Source organism: Anticarsia gemmatalis, chromosome 5 (genome assembly GCF_050436995.1).
Source record: "Anticarsia gemmatalis isolate Benzon Research Colony breed Stoneville strain chromosome 5, ilAntGemm2 primary, whole genome shotgun sequence".
In the NCBI taxonomy this organism is placed as follows: domain Eukaryota; kingdom Metazoa; phylum Arthropoda; class Insecta; order Lepidoptera; family Erebidae; genus Anticarsia; species Anticarsia gemmatalis.
This window is the reverse complement of record NC_134749.1, coordinates 6691177-6718242: the sequence shown is the minus strand read 5'-3', so window position 1 is coordinate 6718242 and position 27066 is coordinate 6691177. Positions and strand designations below refer to the sequence as shown.

At 31.9% G+C, this 27066-nt stretch overlaps 2 protein-coding genes across 3 annotated transcripts; both read left to right on the top strand.

Annotated features, from left to right (window-relative positions):
* Positions 1 to 427: 427 nt before the first annotated feature.
* Positions 428 to 3395, top strand: LOC142972956 (endocuticle structural glycoprotein ABD-5-like). The gene is made up of 3 exons (XM_076114423.1): positions 428 to 565; positions 2074 to 2189; positions 3004 to 3395. Exons 1-3 carry the CDS (start codon positions 554 to 556, stop codon positions 3185 to 3187), a joined length of 312 nt encoding a protein of 103 aa, XP_075970538.1. The 5' UTR covers positions 428 to 553; the 3' UTR covers positions 3188 to 3395.
* A 9588-nt stretch (positions 3396 to 12983) lies between these two features.
* Positions 12984 to 26237, top strand: LOC142972955 (uncharacterized). Of its 2 annotated transcripts, none has more exons than XM_076114421.1 (4): positions 12984 to 13123; positions 22741 to 22903; positions 24405 to 24536; positions 24644 to 26237. In XM_076114421.1, the coding sequence occupies exons 1-4, from the start codon at positions 13121 to 13123 to the stop codon at positions 25786 to 25788; spliced, it is 1443 nt and encodes a 480-aa protein (XP_075970536.1). In that variant the 5' UTR covers positions 12984 to 13120; the 3' UTR covers positions 25789 to 26237. The 2 variants fall into 2 exon arrangements, with proteins under 2 accessions (XP_075970536.1, XP_075970537.1); XM_076114422.1 differs by lacking the exon at positions 12984 to 13123 and adding an exon at positions 15918 to 16019.
* Positions 26238 to 27066: the final 829 nt, after the last annotated feature.

The following is a 27066-nucleotide window of genomic DNA, read 5'->3' as shown; positions in this document are numbered from 1 at the left end:
TGACAGAAAAACTATAACTCTGTTTACGTTTTAATTGTGTATTTACCGCAGCTCATTCAAATACACATAATATGGACAATTTAATCGACAAAGCATCCAATTACTATGATTTTGCTGCTATTAAAGGTTCGACTACTATTTCCTGTAAATATCAAAAAAATATGATATCTACATAAATGTCACGCTTTAGCTCCGCCCGGCCTAATTCAAATTCACGAACCAAAATTAAAGATCCTATGATAATCTGTAGAGTTTAAACGCACACAATATACCAACAATTACGTTACTATTGATTAAATACCAATGATTGGCAAACATATCGCGAATAATGGTATTGTTGATTAGACATTTGACTTGTGGCCATGTCCAAAGTTCATAAAAAAGTGCTGAGGTCTATTGGGTGTAGAGTGGAGCGAGGAGCGCGTCACCGCGACCCATCCTCACATGATGTCAGCCTTCTGCAAGTGCTTGCAACTCGGGATATATATAAAATGAACGATCTTACACTAGTTACTCATTCGTTAGTTTGAACTCAAGACGAATACTAAGCATCATGCTCAAATACGTGAGTCGAAATTATTTTTTTTATTTTTACTTAAATATAATAATTACGATAAGTACCGAAGACTCGAAAATTATGTGCTTCAAATGTTTAAATTTATAATTACTCGTTATGGACGTTGCGAAAGTGTGTCGTGGCTTTTGTGATGCATCTCGGTAAGGTGTAGTAATGATCGTTAGATGCGCAAAAACAATGGGTGGAGGTGTCATACCGGAGTGACTTGATGATTCCTGACCTCTGGCTCGCGCTGCAATACTTCTCTCATTATCGTAACAGCCTGTGTTCATCGTTACTAAGTCCGAGTCTATGTGTGTGGTATTTGTAAACGTTAATTGAACTGAAAGGGCAAGTGTTGTTAAAGTTTTTATCTGAACGTTCAGTCGCTGCAATCGGTTGGACGCGTAATTACCGGGATTATAACCAACGAAATGATGTGCTGACATACGCATCGACATTAAAACTAGACTTAGTTGAAACACACGTAATTTAAATCCTTACTTTTACCAATATTTATTTTTGTGTCTACGTTGTGTATAATTATGACCCACGGTTTGGCACAAAACGATCTGAAACGTTAACATACTTAACCCGGTTTAACATACTTAACATATTTAAAGGTTCTGTATTTCTAACAGTCGCAACAATCGGGTCATCTGTTCAACCGTGCACTCTCGCTACCTCAGTGATAACATTTAGAACAAATATTGAAAGGAGTTTATCCATACTAGCTTAATTCTACAATCCACTAACATTCATAATTAATATACTATAAAACTCTAAAAGGAAAATTTGTATTAGAGGGTTGAATAAAAAGGGTAATTAATCTCGGCAATTACTGGTCCGATTAAAAAAATTCTTAGTTTGTGAAAAAGCCTGTTTTTTGAGAATCATCCCTAGAAAACGTTTCTTGCTAAAAATCTTGAATGCAGATGATTTTTGTTTATTATTAAACAAAGAGGTGTTGTATTAATAGGTTACGACTTGTGCATACGTTACGCAATTGTTTGGCGACAAACGATTACATACAGTAATGTATGAGTTACGAGCGTGTGTTTATATGCCTATTAAATTGCAACTAGCCAGTTTGAGGTGCCGAGTAACTTAACGACTTAGTGTGTGGAAAATTTAAGGAGTACATTAGTTAAGAAATAATAAACAAAACTATTATGAGACATTTAATTGAAAAATACATGCTTCATTAAATAAGAAATATTATAGCGAAAACTATTATCGCGAACAAATTCGCCATTGTGAGCAAATTTTTAGGCATTTACAGTGACCAACATAATGATTAAACCTCTGTGTAAATGAATACAGCAGACATTTCAGCATGCAAAACTACAACATAGTATTAAATTGCTGCTTGAAAGAGCTTTAGGAAGAAAAGCTCTTTCAGACAGTTATTTTAAAAAAATGCTTCAAGTCAGAAAGCGGGCGGTACTTATTTATTTACTTAGATGAGAATTTGACATTAAGGCTCCACAGTACTAATATAATGTATATATTTACAGGTGACAGTAGTGTGTGTGTTGGTCGCGGTGTGCGCTGCCGCGCCGCAGCAGAACCCGCAAGACGTGCAGATCCTGCGCTTCGATAGCAACGTCGAGCCTGATGGCTACAGCTTTGCGTAAGATAACAACTGCTTTAAAACTTTCTTTCACTATTTTTGAAGTCCACTGTAGAATTCAAAGATCAAATGATCACGGTAAAATAGTTTTGGTTCTGTTACATAACTTTGTCTGATTATTAAAATTTTACTCATACTAAAAATGTAATACCTTTAACGTAAATAGTGAAAATTGAAATTTTGCGCAAGTAAAAAAAATACAAGGTATTTATTTGACTATATAAACATATAGTCACATATATATCATACAGACTGATATAAACACCAATTATCTACTCCAATCGTAAATGAAATGCAGCTATTGTTGCTAAACGAACCCAGTTGAGAAGAGGTGATGACCCTTTGTTGCATAACCACATACCATTATACAATGTTGGCAAGCCATAAAAATATCATGAATATAACCTTTTTAAGTATCACTTAACAAAGCTCTACGTAGGGTTTTAATTACGCAATATGAAAGTTGAATATATAATCAGATAGAGAATACATCACTCAGACTATCATAAGCCTATTTAGTAGTTTATTATGATTAAATAAACATCTGTTGAAAACTCATTGTCGGCAATACAAAATGTTAAAAAACAACCTAAATTAGAGCGCGCGTTGATGTCTTTTATAGGGACTGAACTCATTTAACTAGCTAGCAATTAAATGCAGGCCAAATAACTATTTTACATACTTTTAAATGTTTATACATTTCTTTATAACCACTTTTTTATATAAAATTACAATAAACCTGGAAAATAAAATCTGACATCGGTTAATCCAAAAAATGACATTACAAAAATTATAAACTCATTTTGTTCTATAGTTACGAAACCAGCGATGGCACATCCAGGCAAGAGGAAGGCAAGTTGGACAACCCTCAGTCAGAAAACGCAGCTCTTACAGTGACCGGTCAGTACGCGTACGTCGCTCCTGACGGCAAGCACTACACCGTCACCTTCACCGCCGGCCCCAACGGCTTCCAGCCCAAGACCTCCCTAGGACAGTAGAAACCCCCTCGAGTACCTTGTAAATAGTTAATACTCCACACAACAGATAAAAAGTCAGTACACACTTGAACACGAGATCTCAGTATGCCTTGACATATCGAGGGATCATCCGACAAAATTCACGTGCCATAAGGACGTCTTTTGTACTTTTTATATTTTTTGTAATATAAACGTTTATCAAGAAGTAAAAATCTTATTTTGATAAATATTTACTGATTTTTCATTTTGCATGCACATTACCCCCACAAAAAATCACTTTAGAAAATAAGTAACCAATGGGCAAAATTACAACGAATTTAGGACTTTACTTTTGTTAGTACACTACTCTTCAATCTACATACTAAACATTTAATAAACATGTAAATAGTCCATAGCCGATTGTAAGATAAAATATGAAATTATTCTAAGAGATTGAGATATTAAATTAAAATATGAATGGATTGAAAATCATTTTTTAATGAAATTATAGCCAGTTATTAATAGTTGTTCAATTCAATAGAGTTATAATACAGTAGAGAGGTAGCTACTTATCCAATTTGAGTTTCAAAACGTGCTCAATTTGACCCCGGAACCATGCGAGGCTCTGAGATCAAACGATGGACATTATTTATTCCGTACCGTGCACAATTTCAATACTTAATTTTATACGAACTATTAAAAATCTATACGCTATAGGAGAACAATCTATATGTTTGTTCTCCAACATTTATAAAAAAATAAGAAGCAGCTTAAATATATAAAGCGATTTGTTTAAATACAAATTTCAACTAAATCGATTCCGCCCAAACTTTGTTGGCAAATATATTTCCTTCCAAGAAATGTAAAAATACCACAATTTTTGCTTTATGAAAGTAATTTCCAAAATAACTGTAGAACAAAAAGGAAAGGGTAGTTTTTTCTTCAAAAATATATTATGCTCTCGGTTGTGGTTTTTCAAACTTTTTCGATTTAGAAGCCTGATTCCCGCACCTCTTACGACGCCATAGCGCGAGGTAAAATTCTGCTACAACGCCATCTATTGATCACAGCTATTACTTCCCTTATTACCTATCTTTCTTTTATCCCTAACATCTTGTTACTCTTTACTTAAAATCTAGTATGATTATCAAATAAGATAAGAATAATAGATAAATATATTTAATAATTGTTTTTCTTCTTTTTACTCGGATTTATTTTCCACCATTGGCCATTTAATAGCTTTATTGTGAAAGCGTGTTCTTAATGTTATAGCGCACTAGATGCTATGATAAAATGACAATTCATTATTATTTTATAGTTAAAACGCGTTTCAACTTATATTTAACAGTTAGACGTCATATTATGCATTTCACACATATTTGTTTAACACTTCTTTCCTTACTAGTGGTATTCTTTTAATCCGCCTTATCGAATAAAAATAACGATTACGTACTTAACACAATATTGCTACAAGCCGTTAAATGTCAAATTATGCGCAATAATGAGTGATTGCTCAATATCTCACAGCTTTGTCTATTTAATTACGCTACATCGCCGGCTTATGATTAAGCACCTTATCCAAGAACAGTTTAAGTTATTACGATAGAAGGAGTTATGGAATATTTGTACAGCCTTACACAAGGAAAACTGAATATTATTATTTTGATCATCTATAGGTACTAATATTATAAAAGCAACTGTCTGTCTGTTTAGCTTTTAGTACTAAACCTCTAAACCGATTTTCATCATGTGATAAGGAAGGATCAGGGGTAATTTTATGCTTTTACCACAGACTACCGTTTTGTAAAAAACGATGTCCACGCGGGTGGAGCCGCATCTTAGTTTGTATTTTTATAGGATTCCGTATGTTATTACAAATTATTTCTTCTGTCTTTAGTAAAACATACCGATTCAGTGACATTTTAGTTTTTTCAGCAGCTTTTGTTTTTATCTTTAATTCACAGATTGTTATTTTTTTCATCTTACATAAATATTATTATGTACAAATATAAAATCACACCTCTTTCCTTTCTCTGTACGGGAGCTCTGTACTAGTACAAGCAACTGATAAAATGAAAATTTACGTGTAGAAAGAAACATACACTCGAATAAAGTTTATATTGATTTCATGAACCGTGAATATCAATATAAAATAATATATTTAAAATAGAATAATTTTATGCAACGGAATGTGTCAAATATGTTTTAATTTAGCAAATTAATTCTTAAATACAAAAAAAGACCATAAATAATATAATTAAGTATACAATTTCAATTTAATAGTTTTATTTATGTTACTGCCTTAAGTTTATATCGATATTGTAATTGTTATTGGATCAACAAAATGCATAATCTTGTACGAATATTAATTAATCGCTCATTTACGCAACTATTTTGAATATTAGTCAATTATATAGTCTCAAATTTTAAAAAATGGTTGAGGATATTTGATGACAATTAATATGCTATAAATGATTTTTACCGCGCATTAAAATATGCTGTTTGATCTATCTTACCATTGTTTTCGTCCAAGAACTTAACTGAAACTTTCTCAATGCAGCGCAAATATCACAATATATAAAGTACAAGCTGAACGCTTGCAACAAGCATCGTTGATTCGATTCTAATATGAAAAACTAAAAAAAAACAGCTGAAATTCTAATAAAAGGAAGAAAGCTGTAACTAATGACATCGACCAAAAATTAATGCACAGTTACTTTTATTTTCAGAACCTAAACAAAAAGAAAGTTACCTTTTAACTAATACAGAAAGTAGTTAAGACCAATGTGTTTAGTAAAACTAAACGATTTACTAGTGTTTCGTTTATTGTTATTTGATGACAGAGGAACTACGTGTTTACTAGCACACAAGGCCGACTGGTAGCACATCACGAACGCTACGAAATCTAACAATCAACTTATCGCGTGTACATTTTTTGAGTTCTTTTTTTGAGAACCTCATTAGGAATATTGTTTTAAAGTACACTACTTATTACAGCAGTTTTTTTTATAGATTCTATTAGAGTGAATCATGTCGTTATTAGGTTTTACTGTTTATTTTTTCAGACATCGCTAATATTCTACTATCACTACATTTCAATCTGTCAACATTAAACTTACGTTCTACTTGAAAGATTATATTATTTAATATTGTGACAGTATCTCCTTAAAAGTCTTTAGACCATCCTGCATATTCACTATAGTGGAAACATTTTGTTCTTTGGACAATAATGTACATTTTCTTCACTTGCGGCAATTGTTAACGTCCTATAATATTCCTTTGTAACGTTATAGCACTATAAAATTCATTTACACATTAGTGCAAAAACATTAGGCTTAGAAATTTCACACAGCTAGTGTTCAATGTGTGTTTCGTAAATGTATCTAAATGCCAGCGCACACAGAGTTGGTCGCGAAGGTTCTCGCATCCGTTTATGTTACACACATAACTGTTCAATTATATTTGTGTATTGCAACCTTCACTTATCACGATGATTCTTGTGACTGACCGGTAATTAATCATATTGTTATTCGGCACTTTAATTGTATGATACAATCAACCGCATAATTATATACTTGCCAAAATGATTTTGGTAATCATAGTTCTGACGGCCATTTTCACCACCAAACAAATTGAAAACCAAAACTTAGCCAGAGTATTTTGTGGGATTGTTTCATATGTCATCCGATGCTAATATTAATCTATGTTCTGCCTGACATTCATATGAAACTGGGGATTCCGGCCCTGACTCTGTTGTAGTTAACGATATAGCAAATGAAAGATCTCGTCGGCCAGTACCTAAGATAGTAGTTTCCGGAAACATAAAACATTCCTTTAATTAAAATTACCATAACGTCGTAGTAAATTATCTCAAGCTGCAACAACAAGCCACTGATGACATTGGCGGCAAACGATCACGTAGATAATAATACATTTAAAACGACAGATAATGTATTTTTTCTAAATTGCACACACGGCCTTGAATGATTATGAACTCGAATGAGCAATAAGCATAAGATTCCAAGTTTGTTTTATAGATTACGCAACGACTATTGTCGTGCGACGAATGACAGAGTGTACGGCACTCTGGACGAGTGTTGTGAACCATCGTCATTTAAAACGGTTACAAAATGAGTGTGACGAAACCAGTAACCTTTTGTACATCTATGCGGTGGGGTCACCGTTTGCCAGACTACATAGTTTCAGTTTACGACCTTTTTACCCGATTACGATGTCGAACAGATGGATCGTATCTTGAACATACGACTCGCTATTGTACAACACTCTAAGAACACATATATGTTATGTATTGATTAATGATTAATGAACTTTTTTTTATGCTACATGTCGTAAGCTAAGAGAAATTCATATTCTACTTTGTTAAATTGAGTATTGTATTCATACTTACATAAATAAAACCATATCTTACTCATACGATCACTGACAACTAATACCGCTAATTGCGTAGAATTTTAGCCTATGAGCTTAAACTATAATCTCTATGACTTACTTGTGACTATTTCAATTAATCTGTATCACCAAAAGTTCAGAATTATGTAACAAATCAGTTAAATATTTTTTTTTATCTTTCAATTTTTAAAACTGTATGAAAATTGCTTATTTAAAGTTTCGATTATGTTTTCAATCAAAATCCTGCTAATTAACACATTTGTGCTGTTTATAAATGTTAAAATAAATACCCTCACCTACGCCTCCGCGCCGTGGGAACAGACCGTGCGAATTTGCTGTTATTAATCAAAATATTTTGAATATTTGAAAATCTAGTGTCATTAGTCAAGTATTTCTTTCGTGTATAGTCTTTGTACAGTAACATTGTTATACGTGTAAATTAATATTGGATTATTTTGAAGAAATCGTGCGAGTTAAATGATCTGCCCGTTATTTTTTTTGTGTGTGCCGAATAATTTACACTACAGTTTCTATGTTTCCATGTTTACACTTCAATTTTTTCTACAGTAAATGTGTGAAGAAACCATCAAATTGCCACCTAATAGGTTGAACACTACTGATTTAGAAGCAGTGAAACCGGAGCTAAAATAAGTTTAATGAATTGTTATTTGATGACTACTTTTTGCACAGTAAATTATTAGCTCCTCATTTATAATCAATCATATGTTAGAATAAGTATCGAATTAATAGTATTTTCATTGACTATAATATTGTCTTCACTTACGGTTTCATTGGATTATTCAGCATACACGATTCTGATAGCTACTGACACAAAACAGGCGCTTAGGCAGAAGTTGAACGTACGTTTTATTATTTAACTGTGTACTTTACGTCTTGGTCTCAATATAAAGTTATTAAACAATAAGGTCTTTTAAATAAGTTTTAGAGGAAAGCCTAGCCTAGTCATTTTAGACAAGCTAGTATACTTTCAAAGGGGAAACAAAGCATCATAGACGCCTGTCGTATATTTCGCGATAATACGACTAGCAGTGTTAAGTTTGTTGAATTTTACTTGTGTGAAAACTAGATGGCGTTAGTGATACTATAAGATTTAGTAAAATCACTTCATCGAATTTATGTAAATTGATATTCAAGAATTACGTCAAATAACAAGTAATGAATACACGTTACTTTATTAACACCTACCATATACAACCAGGATATTATACATATGTAGATAGTTACGGTAAAAGATTATCGACAAAAAATAATTTACTTGTCTTTGTTTTTGCAAATCGATCTTGTAAAGCTCATTAAAAATTCTTTAGAACTACGCATACAGTTATACTAGTAGCTTTGATTTGGTTATTATTGACCCACTTAATGGCTTACTTATGGGACATGAATCTGAATATTACATTATTTACCAGCCAAATTAATTAATGAAGAGATCTACTTAAACTATCGCAAACTAAACATATAGTATCAAATAAATGAAGATTAAGTAGATGTCAGTCAATTCACAAAATTAAATGTTTAACTCTGTCATCGCTCGTGTCGCCTTATAAAAATTACTCAGCAAATTTAATTTATTCAATAATATTTAAATACAATAAGGTTTGTATCATCGCAATATAAGGCTTTAAGGCTTCCTTTCCTCTTACGTTAACGTTCGTTAAGCACGCTGAGCTCGCCGTCGCTCGCGTCGGTCGTATATTACACAGAAACAACTGCCGACCAAGTCTGATTAAAAGTACAGTATCCAATAAAGCCTTGTGTTTATTCGTAAGCTCTACAGATGTACTCGACCGACATCGGCTTTGAAGGAAATCAAGCCTTAGTCCAATGTAAATTGCAGACGTGAACGGTGTCATCAATCGTGACCGAGTCGAGTTCCTGAACTACATAGATTCTTCAATGCACACATATTAGAAAGGTCATTCATGATCTAATGAACAATGCTAACGATTTCAAACGTAACAGCAATTATTTATAAGCTTCAACATTGTTACTTGTTAGGATATGTTCATATCATTAGCATGCAACTTTGTAAGATTTTTATTAATTTAATATACATATTAAAAGGGTACTTGGGGACGTTGTTGCGATACGTGAATACAAGCAATAAAGATAAGCTCAAAAGTTACTAAAAACCAACAAATAGTAAATATTACCAATTTAAATTTGGACAAACGGGAAAATAATAGTTCCTACCGAAGCTACGAGGAAAATACATTCAGAATTTAAATATTATATAAATAAACCATTGATCTTCAAGAAGCAAAAAGTCGTCTGACACAAAGGTTTAAGTAGCTTTTTTTTCTTCAAACCTCTTATTTAAAATAGAAAACGTGACATCATGTGGTGAAAGAACTTAACGGCGCTTAATTAGTAGTAAAACAAGCAGCGATTAGATATCCAGCTGAGAAATTAGCTGACAGGTTGACGACATCAAAACGAGTTGAAAATCATACCTACACAGTTCTATGAAAAGATAGGATAGAGAAAGACAGGATAGGATTTTAAGCTGTAAATTTTATTTATATTAATCTCCAGTTTATAACTTGGTTTACTTATGTTTTTTATTTGATGGCAAGGATTACAAAAGTATTAGCGGATTTTATTGTGATATTTACGACAAAAGTATAAATCATTCTTGAACAATTAGGCAATATGTAGGTTGAAATGATGTCAACAGGTAATAAACATGCCTTTTATTTGCCAACAAATATTTTGGTTCGAACTTTATTGAATCGGAAATATAAAACTATGACGTCACTGTTCATTATTGACGCATTTAAGTGTTTTATTAAAGAAGCTCGCGTTTTATCGAATAAAGTACATTACCTATAAAACGTGTGGACGAAACCAGTTTTAATGCGTAAAAAAAATATATTTAATTTTGTTTAAAAAAAGGATTTTATTGTAACTGTAAATGAAAACTGGTCGCCAATAATTCTATGGTACAACTTAAAACTGGATTCTAATTAAGTCGTGAAGTAACGAAATCTTAATATTGTACTAATATATTTACGGCATATTCACCAAAATATTCTATAACAAAATTTAGCCTTTAGCGTAAAGGACTGGTTTAACAATAACGTAAATTCATTAAGCAGGGTATTCTCGATCTAGCAGGTACAGGTGAACAAAATAAACACATCTTTGTACTGGAAAATTGATAATTAACAACAGAATATTAAACAGGTATTGTGTTCTCGTATATTGCAGACAATGGAACATGGAGTCGGCAAATAACATGCATAATATGATGCTTCACGCGCGAATTATTTGCTCACGATCGATTTATTTACATAGAGAACTTGAACCTTATATTTTGACCTAGAATATTTCGGTTAACTAGTAAAGAACAGATTAACGTTGTATGTTGTAAAGAGGCAGATCGACGAATATAGACTGCTGTCAACCAAGATGTGGTAATTGATCAAAAAAAAATTTTCAATAATAATCATTGTATTGGTTGTTATAACAACCAATTATTGTTAGTCGTAAAATATTAATTCACTACGGTTTATTATAAAAAATTGACTCATGCAAGGTATGCTTGACGTAGTTTTAATAAGTGCATGCTATCTATCTATCTATCTATATAGATAGATAGATAGATAGATAGTGCGTGCTGAAAACTGTATAAAATCCTTTTATCATATCAGATATTTGATAGCGTTGATCATTTCAACCACAATAAATGTATTCCTTTAAACTATATGCGCCAGCCCCCCAGCTTGTGCCTAAGGATAAAATAATAAGCTGCAAAATTTATTCGACAATATTAATCTAACAAACTGCCCAAGGCTGAATCAAATTAATTGAGTACAAATGTGTTTCCATTTGCATGTCCACACCAAACAAAATTGTAAATATACGGAGAACGCGTAAAACGTTTTTGATTAGATCTGCCTCTAAACATCTTGTTTGATTTATGACATTTATTTGTCCATATTGTAAAAAAAGTTTCCACAAGAATCGTGGTTTTAAATTAGCCTACGATTGCAGCTCCGCGCGCAGAAAACAGTATTGTAAAAGTGCGATTGTTTTCCACGTATTCAAGTGAGAGCTGTTTTATTTTTAATGGACGGGTAAATTTATCGGTATATCATTTTTAATGATAAACACTCTAAAGCTAAGTAACTTACTTGTCTTCAAAATAGAAGGAAAGAGGAATTTAAAACATACAATCTAAGATAAATACAACACTTAAAGGTTAGAGTATCGTTCTTGTAGTTAAGTTTCCGTCCCACCAACTAACATGGCATCTTCAAAATATACACAATATTTTAATCAGCAAAGCTCGTCTCAACAAAAACTCAATGCAAAATATGCAATTTTCGTATTGCTACGAAGGCAAAAGGTATTCAAAAATCAATAACTGATCAAGATATGAAGCTATTAAGTTTGCTTCACCATAATACAACCATTATTGTGGAGGTAAACTATAATTTTATGCATCGACGGCATTACGTCTTGTATAAATAAAACCGAATCAAAACAAATAACGTATATGTTTATGTAATATTTAACTTACTAGTAGTTTTTGAACCATAACGAGTCCATTGAAGCATCACTTGAACTTTACGTTTCCTCGTCTGTTCTGCATGGAAACGGTTTCCTACGTATTGAAGAGTGGCCAGCTAGCTACTACATCCAGTGGTATGCGCTCACAGCCTTGATCATGCCGGCAATTGTATAGTAAACACTTAATATTATTCAATTCTGACCTTTGACAATTAGTATTTCATTCTCAAGTGCCGATCAAAGGACTACTTTAACTTTTGGTAAACTCATTTATTTCTTTTGATTCGAAAATGTAGAAATATTTTATTAAACTTACATTTTTATACTTACATCACCGGGTCTATTTACAGTTATAATTTTTTTCAGAAATATTTCGATTTCTCATTTCACTTACTAACGTATGCTGACTTAGAACAAAGTAAAGCTATGTCTTTAAACAATTAAACTTTATTGGTTCCAATAATCATTTTCATCAAATGTTTATTTATAGATTTCAAAACTAAGGGTCAGTATCACAGCTATATATACGTAGGGCAACCCTCTGTTAGATCTCTTGACAACAAATTTGTATTATAATTATAAAAATAAGCAGTCACAAATCCGTTTGATAACTTTTTTTAATGAACTCCGGCACTAAGAATTGCTCTTGTGATATGAGTCTATTACAAACATACATCTGACTCTTGAAGAAACAGATTAAGCACATGGGCCCACGACTAATCTGTAGTAAGGCTTTAGTTCAATTGTGTATGCAAATATTGCAAACGGAGAGACAATTTGGTATTCTGTACACGTCGAATGCTTTAATCCTGCAACTATAGATTGATGTATTCGTACCTATAGAGTTTATACATAATTGAACGGACAAAACGAATTATTACCACCAAAGCACGTGAACAGTCTAGACGAAAAATATTTGTGTGGTGTATTCTTAGTTTACCTTAATTTTATTATTATTTGGCTGTGTCTTTGTGATATAGGTACAAAAGGACGTAAGAAAGTTCAATCCAAAAACAACAAATTTTCAAAATGGTACGTATAATGCATACCACTAAATTTATTTTTAACAGAATTTTATTAATTATAAAATTTAGTTTCTGTCCATATTTTAGAATAGAATTTTGCAATTCTTCAGGCCTCGCGTAATGTAGAAGTATTTCCAATCACGAAGATCTTTTATTCATGTGTTATTGACTGTTACCTCAGTTATTATTACTCTAGAAGAATTGTTATAGGCGTGATTTCATTTTAACATTTTTGTGAGGAACCAGAAGCAGTAAATTTCTGTGGTTTCGTTTTATGGTACCGGTTATAATTTGAAACATTTATGTAGGAAAGAATATTTTGTGCCATATCTATATATTTTGCTGGGTGAGGTTGAAAAGTAAATAAATCAGTTTATTGTATAAATATACTAATTTATGTGATTTTAGGGACATAAAGTTAACGGTAACTTGTCGCTAACGAACATGCTCTGGGAGTAAACGACGAGGCGGATTAGTTAAACACTATAAATAATATTTTATGGAAATAACATCGTGACAAATTTATACGGTGATACACAGATACAGCAGAAGTGACATCTGTAATCATCATAAAGTATACATAATTTATTGATCAATGAAACCTGATACTATTATGCAAAAGTAAAATGTCAGCAAATTATCGATCATTATTGGACACATTGACCAAACGTTCGTCTCTTTGTATCGCGATCGTATCAGTCTGTCAAAGGAAAATCACACATAAAAATATGTTTAATACGATTATTGGTCGGAGACTGCCGACCGTCTGACACTGATTGGCTAATTTATAAGAGGAACTTGATTTAATAATGGGGTTCAACCCCATTATTAAATCAAGTTCCTATTAGTATTATAATGCAAATTATATATTTTGTGTGAATTTTTGAAGATGCTTATTTCATTCACAGATTATAATAAGCAATTATTATTACTTATTCAGTATTATACATGCCATCGTTTAATACTTGACCTGTGCCACGCTATTCGTCTAGTCAACTTGTCAAATAAATTAAATTTTCTGTTGTAAACTCGCAAGTCATTTAAACCTATAATATATTCCTTATTAAATTGTTTTTAAGTAATAAATAGATGAATCACCAACGTAACATCGTATTGAATTAATTGATAAGTACTTGTATGTCAAATTTTGGTCATAGGCTCGTCTTCTTATATACAATGACGCTTAATATGATAAAATTAGCTATATGTGGGTGTGGTTACAATCATCACGTTGACGGGTTTCGCATGAAATATCAAAACAAATCAATAAGGCCCGGTATCACTTTTGGATAAACGTGGGTACTTATTAAGGAGAATTTTGCCAGTACTTTTCATTCATTTATTATGTCTTTATCTATCGAATAGGTTATATTATGCGACACATCCATAAACGGTGAATTGAATGCAACTCATTGAAACATACGTATCGTTAACTATTGCTTTCTAAGATTTGGCTCCTTTTACTGTTGCACCTGTAGAATCCTATAATTCAATTGAATCCTTTAGATTGTATTAGAAGACGACCGATATTTATGTTCTTTAATTTAATTTTAGTTCTTTGTTTATTTTCCGCTATTATAACATAATAAAACTCGATATTTGCAATACCTAAACAAATTTTATAATATCCATGTCTTAATTAAGATGTTAATAACGGCGCATTAATAATTAATTCAATCGAATGTTTTATTTTCATATATATATAAGTAGAATGTACTGATTTGACGTTTACTATATTCTTCAATCAATAATGTTTAAGGCATTGCTTATCACCCTAATTTGTCAGTCATTTATATTTCTGTTAAGTTATTGCCATTAAAAAAGAAAAAGCTCATGTAGCCTTATTTTATTTTTAACATTCTGAATTTACATGTATTCAATTTGAAGCGACCACAGACAATTGCACCTGTATTGCCATCTTGCTATAAAACATGTTTATAGCGAAATGGGATTAGAGTTCCAATTTTCTAAACTCCATATTAAATCATAACATCTTTTCATAACAGTACTGACATATTGTTGGTTTTATTACATCATACACTTCGATAATTACAATAAAGCCTTGATATTAATAAAGTTTTTCTTAAAAATCAATTTTACAGAATTAAAGCTTACACTAAACATCAATATTATGATATTATTTATTTAGTTAATTGTAGACATCTAGACAAAGTTTTGTCTGCGGCAAAACAAACACGAATACATTTTAAAAATAATCCCAAATGAACGAACTACGGTAGAACAGTATCAATAGAAACATAACTACCTAATTTTTTGAAGCCTCTCTGAGGAAAATATAAGGATATCTCGATAATAAAACTTTATCTTCGATTTTGCGATAATTTGTGATGCGGTGAATGTTTATTGTTTAGATTGCTGTTTACACAATAATCCTTGATTTCATAGATAACTTTATAAGCTGTTAAGCAACCAATAATTAACGGGTAAGATGTGCGCATAAACTAATAATCAAGTAATTATTTACTTAGAATACGTGAGTAATAGACTGTAGCTATTTATTTTTGCGAACACACAGTAATTATATATTTTTGTCGTGAAAAATCTACCTTCTATTAAATTAAGCTTTTCATACATCCTGAATGCTATTTTATTTATGAAAAGGGCATATACAAATAACAAGCATAATTACAAATAATTACACATTAATCGTGACATCGTTTGTATTCGTGACTGTGATCATCTGGTGCGGAAACAAACGGTAGCATTGCAATAAATATGGCCATAGGTACAATACCATGTCGCTACTGTCCGTCGTCTAGCTGTTCTAAGCAGAAGTATTAATAAATTACGTAGACCAAAGAATCGGCACAGTCTCGTGCGAACTCTTGCGCAACGGGCCGCGGTACTCCGGCCGATTTAACAAATAGGATTAAGCATATAAGGTGAGTTGACATGCCATTAATTAGTGTAATCGTAATATTGCATTTAAACAATAATTATAAAAAACAAAAAAGCTGTAATTAGTTGTGGAATTTTGGCGATTGTAACTTTTATTGATAAGATAGACACACGTATGATCATTGCTCGATGCTAATGATTAATATAATTTAATATTTTTACTATCCTTCAAAAATCTAAACCTTGTATCAATTTTTTTATGTAGGGACGTTGATGGGCATTTGAATAAAACCAAATACTTAATCAGAAATAATTAAAATTTAGTGAACATATACGCATGTAATTATGTATATCAACATAAAAAAAAATTAACTTGAAAAATATATTAGTTTTTTGTACATACAGTTTTGCTAGAAGAGCACTTTTACAAACAAAGCGCTGAAATGCATCTAACGTCACACAGCAAATATACAAGTACATCGTTATATCAGTTCATCCACCCTCTAACCTTAAACGAGGATCTTAACGATTTCCTTATTTCGTGGAAATGATACAAAAACGACGGTCATGCTGATTTATATAAATTACGTATTAAACATTTTCCGCGCTACTTAAAATACAAAACACATTAGTTCAAAATCTTAAGTAGCTCCGTAAGTTCTTAAGTAAATAAAACTTTTATTTATTGAGGAAAAGTAAACACTATCGGCGAAAACATACCTGCTTCTACATAAAGTATACATGATTAAATCACACAGAAGAAATTTTAACTGAATATCGTATACTAGCTTATACCCGCTATATTGCCCGCGTGAAAAGATGACAAGCTATGGACACACATTTTCATCCAAATAATCCATTCCATTCAATAGTTTTAGCATGATTGAGTAGCAAATATCCACCTGGACATCTAAACCATGTGTCCTCTTAGTAACAAAATAAAGTTCGTAACATAGTTGAATGATCGCCGATATTTACAATAAATACCTCATACATTACAATTTAACAGTCGGTATAACAAAGTAGATATACGATCCCATTGTGCACTTGTGAATAGCTTCTGCAAACATTTTATAATTTATGTCACCTCGTCAGTGCTAAACTTAGCCCTTGTTGTGAAAATTTGTGGAAATCTTTAGTCAATGATTGAACAGAAACTCTCAATTCAGACAAGATAGGAAAATTGTAAAGATATTATCAAGAAAATCAAAAACTGTTATGGTATGTACTACACAAACTTCATTACAAAGTAATGTACTCTATTCAATTATAACACGGTCATTACTTATTTTGGACATTCCTTAAGTAGTAACGCACTGTTAATTTCTTATTTATCTTATTACGTAGGTATCGTATTCCAAAAGCCTACTTGAGAGTGATTTTCACGTTTTTCCACAAGGCGGAATTAAATCGATAAACCATTTTAATGAGCGTGATTCAATAAAACACCTACTTCTAATGCATTACATTTTTATGATCGCTATAAAATTTTACGATATCGTTGACATTAGTCAAGGCGTAAACATTTGGTATTCAGGTGGGGCGGATGAAAACTCAGATAATTGTTCGTCGTATCAATTAAAGTGAGTTTTTGAAACTATAAATTAAGTATTCTGCGAGATCTAAGATTTACCATCCGACTAACAATATACAGCCGCCATTCACACCTTCAACTAAAATTCTTTCTATAATCTTATTTGTATCTTGGTATCTACTACATTTCCTATAAAGCTACTATTACCTGCCACTAAATAACTGGTAAAATGTTTATACATCTCTGTATTACAAAAATACGCAGACGATGACATTTTAACATATTATTATGAATATAGAAGTATTAGAGACACAGGTTACCTTTAAAATCTAATTTGGAAATGAATATTGAAGGCCTTGTATTAATACAAAATACATTTGAAAAGTTTTGTGACACCATTAGGTAAATTTAAAAACTAATATTATTCCACAGAGGTTAAAGGTCGGCAGTCTAATGGCTGCTATCAAACGAATAATATCTTTTATATCTAGCCAGAGGTAGGAGTACGATTACTTAAAAATTTTACCCATTAGGAATTAAAATTTTATTCCGCAAATAACACGTTAATAATATTTGAGAATTTATTTTCGGAATGCGAACAAAGCGCATCGTAGCAATTACTTTATCAAATAAATAATTGAATAAATAGATAATCAATTTTACGCATTAATTTTATGTTACGTTGACTACAAATATTTAATTAACTGTTTCTAATCTGTGTAATAATAAAGCATTATTGCAACTTGTTTTTTGCGGCGATATTGATATGTCAATGAAAACATTTTACAGCCAATAAACTGAGTAATAAAATTGCTCATTTGACAAAAAATACGTTATAATGTTACAGTGCTATCCAAACTTTAGTATCACGTGTTAGCAGCAAACTTTTTCACCCCCCTTGCACAGAACAATATAAATAACGTTACCATCATTAAACTTCTCGTCTCTGCCATTGACACTTTCACGTGTTTGAATCTAATAAAAATACAAAATTTAAATACGAACCGGCTCAACAGGTGGCACGACCACGAATCAGTCACGGACTTTAATAATAATAATTAATCTCATAATATACATACATAAATCTTAGCGTTTTCACATTAGAGTCATTTAACATATCAACATCATAATAAAAACATTCATTTGAATTAAATTCATTCATAATAATGCTAAAATCAACTATAAAATCTGTATCATTTGCTCAAACGCCCATAAATCTTAATACCTAATCTGTAACAGAAGCTTTAAATGCTCTTAATTCCAAAATGTGTCATTTATGTCGCTATTAAATTAAATATTTGTTTAATAATGAATAGATAATTTGATACATTGTGTTACAAGTGTATCTTAAACGTATTGGCGTAACGTGTGCTCAAATATTTTGCTATTAATATAGAAATTACGTATTATTCGTGTCGATTAATTCCATGTCACACTTTTCGCAAATAGATACAAAATGCGAACTTGTATAACTGGTTTATTTTTTTAATTACATTGGATCTTTATTTATCCGCCAACACATCACTACCTTGTTACGATAACGAACAGATATCTACGGGAACTTATTAAAATGTGCTATTATTTTTTATGTAGGCAATAAACGGTTACTACCAGTTCATAAAGTTGTGACACGGATTTGAATAAATCTCAATTCATATTTAGATTTTACAATGATTTTTTGTAGACAATATTGTAAAACGTCGTAAATTGGATTCAGTTTGTAATTAAAATGCAAACATAATGAAAATTATATTATATATTTAAAGTACATATTATATATTTAAAGTAGTAAAGACACATAAATATTCCGCTAACATTAAAATCTGTTTGGCTACTATTTGTATGCTAATAAAGATATTTATCGTTTGTCTTTGAATATTATCATAAAATTAACGTGACGATAAAAACTATTGTTCAACTATAACAAAAAATAATAATTTTATCACCAATTAGTAAAATATCACAGGCAGTCCGATGCCACAGGATCCTTTATCTAATCTGATCTATGAATGAAATCTGACTAACTGTTAGATAAATCTAACGAAGCCATCGTTATTATATCGCAACATAAAAGTGTTATGCATTGAAGAATATTCGTGGAGACTAATACTGATTTATTGAAAAATATTGGGTACCTAGTCATATTTGTATGCTTGGCCAAAATGTCATCTAATAAAAATAAAAAGTTTGACTACAATTATAAAAAGTCGTACAGAAAACAACTCATACAAAATCGACAATTTATAACTTAATTTGAAACCAATACGTTTAAGTACAGTATCAATACTATTTATGGCTCAATTTAGGCCTAGCTGACATCTATTATCAACAAAAATGTGGAAAATTAACGAGAACATGAGATACTTATCTAACATCACTAATATGGCTTTTTAATTAATGGTTTACATAAAAAACTTGTAGCAATTAATCACTCATGTTAATACGCTACTACATAAATATATATGAGTAATATGTGTAGTTTTGACATCGGTCATATATTATAATTACGTGTTGATGTATCAGGAAACTAAGTTACGCATGAGTGTACAGTTATCTTCACTCTTCTGCCGGGATGAATTAATTGCTATAGAACAGAGAATATTTGTATAAATTGCATAGAGCCAGCTTTAATGTACTATCAAGAGCTGCAGAAAAGCTTAACATTATCATTATAAAGCCACCTATTGTGTATTTTTATTAAGATTTAATTGATCACTTGCGCTTTTTCCTACAACTACGCGATTAGGACGACGAACAATTTTGCATACAATTCAATTCAGTAAACGATGCGAGATGGCACGATAACATAATGCTGAGTGTAGGAAATACCATTGTTTAGTCTAGGACGAGACGAGCTATTAGCAAAACCTTTAAATTAAACCAATCGAGGCTTTACGCGTGACCAATCACATAGCACGTTTAACGTTAACTTATCTTAAAATGATCATCTGAACATTTTACGGCTTTATATGCGTACTACGGTTTAATCGGCTATCTTTTACGCGGCTTAATAAGTTCTTAGACTGATTGCCACCTCATAATAAGCTGTTGGTTTTTGAGTTAAGAAGTTTAACTTATTTCCGTGGTCGATTCAGACAGTAGTCGTAATTAAACTTTGACATGTATTAGTGTAAACACAAACTAAGTTGTTACGATGTACTCTACGATAATATATACTATTATACTATTTCCTACATAGCTTTTACATGTTATTATGATTACATATTATAAAATTATTTATGTAATGATAAATCAACATGCAATCAACAGCCTATAAATACAACGGTAAAATATTCAACAACAAACTGGTAATGTACTAAATCAGTAGTGATTGTATAATTACTTGCCTTATGTATGTACAACTGAATCCTTCTTAAACAGTCACAGACGTCACAGTCACTAAACGTTAGTTCTATGAATAGAAAAGAACCTTATTATTTCAAAAACTCTTATATTCCATTACTCCTTTTCAAGTACCCCACGACAAATATATAAAAGGTATTACAGAATAAAATATATATACCTACATAGGTAGGTATAAAAATATATAAATACGTATTATGCTCGTATGCTTTCCAAATATGGGCCACCCAGCTTGTACACGATATATGTATAATTGTATACTAGTGTGTACTCTTTAAGCGCTTGAAAGTAATTCTACTTATAGACCAGGCACCCGAGAAAAGCAAATAGCTACCACTTTTTATTCAAAAAATAATTCTGGCCAAAAGAAAAACAATTATGCGTCAACTGTAAAAAGCTCACGCCTCAAGTTTTGTCAAATAGAATGTGGTCAAAAAATATATATGTAATTACTAGTTATTACCATAAGTTAATATTGAAGTTCCGCCTCGCTTATAAACATTGTTTGCTCAGTTAATCGATGATGTGCACAAATTATTCATATCCAGTCACATCGATACGATAGACCATGATCCATCAACATTTTCTCATAATTGGGGAATTTTAAAGTTATATTCTAAAGAAAGCCTACAAGTACTCCTCTCCTTACTGTCAAAGGTTATTTTACGAAAATTATTCGCAATTATATGTTTTATTTCTCTATTTTAAAGCTACTTTTCAGTTTTACTACATGCCTGCTTGCTACATTGCAATATATTAATTTAATGTAAAGTATTAATATATTAAAAATACGGGATCTACTCATCTGTATTATACGTTCCGCTGTAGATTTGTATAACATAATCATTAAACTAAGCAGAACATCTTGTAACTACAATGTCCTATCACTATGTGTATACCACAGTGTAATTTTATCATAATTTACGATGAGTCTATAGTTTACCCATGTCCAACACTACACTGACAAACGACTGACTGTAGAATTCTGGCAGGTAATATGTTTGAAACTGAATGATGTTTTACTGATAATTTCTTACTTTACACATGTAAACGCACAATCTACTGTATTATAAAGTCATTGAGTACTTTACATACACATATTTTATCAGCGATGGCTTGCAAAAACTCAGATTCGTAGTACTTCTAAATTGCGGTCCTGTATGACAAGATCTATAGATGTGAATGAGGCAAGGGATATTTGTAAGGATCGTGGCGACGTGACGATCAAGTGGCGTTCTTTGATCTCTGCCTACCCATTATGTATGTATGTATAACGTACTTATCGTGGCGAATATGTTTACTTATTCTCCTTGACATCAAGTTCTGTTTTAGCCAATGACATAATATTTAGGAAGTACTTCGCCCTGTCAATTTTTAATAAACACATTCTAATTGCTGAATAGCTAGAAGGATGCCGCGAGTCTTTTCGAATGCCATCGTGAAAATGATTCGTAATCAGTGGCTATTTGTACATGCGTATTACGTGTTCAATTAGTATTAAAAACTTACGCAAATATTCTCATGCGTCTGGATTCGAAATCAATTAATTTACAGTTTACCGACGAAATTATTGTAATAAATACTTTCTGAGTCTTAATTTGCAAAAATATTAATTTATGGATTAACAAAAAACGGCAAAATATATTTTTTTATATGTCTCTAAGTTTATTTTCATGTCTTTAGCGTAACATTTAGAAAAAGATTGCTCATTGATGCGCGATATGTGACCATATAAGATATATGTTGGTCCCCTATTATAATGGGACTACATTCTAAATGATGAAATATGCGTGTATTTCATACACCTTAATGTATGCATATACTCAAGTTATGTCAAATGAAAAGTATTTTTTTCTCTTTTATTTCAGATGCATCACTATAGAAGTTTAGGGTTTGCAGTAAGCATATTATTATGCTTTCTAGTGCAAGCTCAATGTGCTGACAAATATACGGACGAGAACAGACCGTATGAGTTCGGCTTCAATGTTGAGATCGAGGGCAACAAACAACAACACCGACATGAGAAAAAAGGTAAATAATTAATAAATTTTCTTGTAAAACTAATAAGTACATGATAGCAACTATTGTGGGTAAAAACGTCTCCTTTCAATACATAAAATGTGAACTGTTGTGGTTTCGTTTTGAAAAGATTCTCATTTTGGGCTTGAACGCAAAAAAATCTTGCAACAACTGTATTTTTTATAGTTCATTTATCTTTCTTTAGAGTAGAAATCATAGAACTTTAAAGCTATTTACAACTTCAAATAGAAATTATGCGTCAATTTGAAATAGAAGATTTTTGTATTCATACTACATATCTACACTTTGAGCAACATTTTTAATAATATTTTGAATAAAAATAATATTTGATTCATCCTTAAATTCGAATTGCGTAGACAGACTATTTTAGTCATTTGAAGTCGAGTATTGAAAATTATCATAATCAATAGCATTTCGGAATGTACAAACACTTAATTTAAGATAATAAAAATAGTATTATGATAAGATCTGAATAAATAGTAAATTTAAACTGCATTTTGGGAGATATATTACCACTAATGAATATCAATTATCCATTTTAAATGGAAACATGCATACACTAATTTATGTATCTTTTATGGTTCTTAATGTTCAATCAAAGTTGCATGTCAACTTACAGCAAATATCAAACGAATTAGAATACCAAAGCAATTGTCAAAAACCGGCGAAAAACATTCAACTTGATGAATCAAATGTTGATTTAATGTTATTTGAATCTTTTCGTATTCAACCAATTTGGTTTTAATTTGGTGATATCATCAAATAAATAATCTTAATTTACCGGTCGTTAGACAGTTAACACTTGGGTGGATAACATTAAAAGCTTAAACATATACGACGAATAACTTAAGTATTCATTTTCTTGTAAATAAAAGCTTTATTTACATGACTTTAAAAGCTGTGATAACTTCTTCAGATTATTTAGAGGTAGGTACTGCTACAAGGTCACTAGACTTCTTGTCACGTTGCGAGTAGAACAAGCTCTTCATATTATCGTCCACGTGAACAGAATCACATATTAAGAATAATAAATTGCGCAATCTAAAATTAAGTAGTTGCTTAAAATATCGTTACTAACAAATATAAAAGTTGGTTAGATTGTATGAATAAAGTGTAAATGACTTTAACCTATAAATGCTTTACTAAAAACAAGAAATTAAATTATTTTTATAGGGCTGGAACGAAGCCTTGTGAGACAGTTAGATACCGAATTATACACAGCTTTAGGTTTGGGAAAATTGTTAACCACTGCACTGCTAATGTTTAGCATTATATTATTGTTGTTTAAGTTTATTATTTCCTATTTTCGCGTCACCGTAGTAGGTACATATTTATTGCTTTACGCGAAACAGTAAAAATGTCAGGTTATAAATTACGAAGCCTTGACAGGGCAGTCGTTTGCTTGTTATCTTCTTATTTAAATATAATGCTAACAAACATAACACACCTTATAACGAACAAGTTAATAATACAATTGATTGTGACGTTTCAGACAAAGACGGGATCATCATGGGCGAGTTCGGATTCGTCACCGCTGATAACGTCTACCATGTCACTGTGTACGCCACCGACAAAGATGGCCGTTTCAAGATATTGTCAACGAAGAACATTCGATTAAGTCCGTGTAAGTTATTTATCAATTTATGCTGCTTAAATAAAATGTTACATTATATAATATAATTCTTGGTATTCATTGTGAGTATTTTTGATAGAAGTGTTTCATATTTGCAGCACCAGACAGAAAAGCTGGGCCATCTTCTGCAAGACAGGGCCATTCGCTGTCCTTGCCTGATTCGCCGGCGGCCCCCCCTCCAGCAGGAGTACCTGCATCTAGACCATCAGTTCCTGCGCCTCCGGTTTCACCGTCAGTTTCTGTATCACAACCTCAAACTCCATTCAAACCACTAGTTTTGGAACCACCAGGAAGGTCATGTTCGTCTTGTAGTATTCCTACGACCACAGTAGTCCCACCACCAAACTTTGTTCCTCAAAATCTACTGCCTTTCTCACCACCCGCACCTGCATTACCCAGTAATGTACCACAGAGTCCTTTCGCCAGTCAACCACCAGCTGGACAACCCAATTATGCTCAACAAATTCCTCAAACACCTGTTCAAGTTCAACTTCCGAGTAGTGGCGTAGTACCTAGACCACTTTCAAACAACGCTCTTGCACCTAACAGCCCCGAGTTAAACGCTCCGAACAATAATTTCCCTAATGTACAAACCCCCAATGGTCCTTCATCTAGTGGCCTCACACCAAATGGTCCCTTACCTAGTGGTGCTGTACCTAATGCTCCAAATAGTGCACTGCCAGATATTGCCCCTCGTATCGGAGAAAAACCACAGGGGGGATCAGGTAGAACATCTAAACAATATACAGGACCAGCACAGAATTTCGGAGCAAGTCTTGACCCGGCTAGTCCACAAAACCCAAGCTTAGTTCCAGGTAGTCAACCAGGACCAGTGAAGCCTACCTTAGTGACCGCACAAATGTCAATAGTTGATAAGAATACAGACATCCATGCACTACGTCCTGGCGAGCAACAAGGCCTACCACCTGGCATAACCACAGATGATATATCCCAGCTTCTATACACCTTCAACTATACTGTAGGGTTCCATGGTCATTTTGAAGAAGGTTACACCAACGGAGCCAAGAAAGGTTATTATTATGTGACTGGTAGAAATGGTGTAAGAACGAGGATCGATTACACAGCAGATGATACAGGTTTTCACCCCAAGGTTTCTCAAGAAGTCTTGGATCTATTATCCGAAGATGTGCCTAAGCCTGAAACTGAAAAAGACGCGAAATACGGTCTCAAAGGCTATGAATTCAAATGGTTATACTTCCCTGCTGATCCGAAAAAGGCGTGAACACATTCCATACCAGAAAATAATTTAGTTTGAAGCTTTAGTGGACCTGATCCTATTAGGCATATAAATTTAGTTTTAAGTTTGTATAATTATTTTAGATTAGACTATTGTAATTATAAGAAAATCGATAGAAGTATTACGACATATGTACCTTATTTTTAACAATGTGCAAAGTAACACACTGCCATGTAACTGCCATTAATATATAAGTAGTGGATACTTTTAAAAGACGGTATCACACCTTATAGATAAGTGTTGGATAGCCTAAACAACAGATTGACTAACATATGACAAAAAAAAGATCTATCACAGTATTTTTGTTACGCTAATCAATTATTATCTTTTCGTTGTGAAATCATCCATAAATAGATTTTAAGATCTATTGGATTGTTATTAAAAATAAGCAATGTTGTGATTAAAAACTAGAAAAGTATCTTTATAATAAATAAATGAAGATAAATAAGTGTTATTATTACCAACCTCTTGCCCGCTATTTTATTTTTAATAATAAAATAAATTGAACAGAATATTGATTCATAAAATCATAACACAACAATGGATAGCATTTAGTCAACAAATATTGTCTATGAAATATATCACTGTCAATTAATTCTACATAAATTGTATCATATAAATCATTGTGTGAGACATATTTTGAATAAATAATGCAAATTACTAATTAGAGTTTACCTCTTATTTATGGCCAATGTTTTTCAAACAACATCCTTAACAATAGATTTGTAATTAACATAATAATGGAGTCGATGAAAATTGCTGAAATACCCTAAATTGGGTAGATCATTATTTATATGAGAATATAATTTTTGACAATAATGCTGTTTTTGAACAACTGCTTATTATTACCACTGTTTACACGTGGAAAGTTAAAATCAGTACATGTAGAAAATTATTTGAGGTATTCATTCATAGAAGAATTATCTTACAGATGCAAGAATTATCGAGCTGTATTTGACCAGTCACCTAAAATCCAGTTATATAAAATCCAGAAAATACGAGTAAAAGTTAGGAAATAACCTCCTCTATCTGGAGTCTCCAGAATTTCCATATTCTGACTTCCATACTTATATAATAACTACAGAAGTAACTCTGTCCGTCTGTCTCTTCTTAATGCTTTAACGATTCTTCGATTTGGATGTAATATTTTACGAAAAATGATTGAGACCCGAGAAAAGCCATCATAGAGCAGTTTTTAAGCCGGGTATTCCTCATGACCTATGCGCGTAATAAGCCACATAACTATAGTCCACACGGACAGAG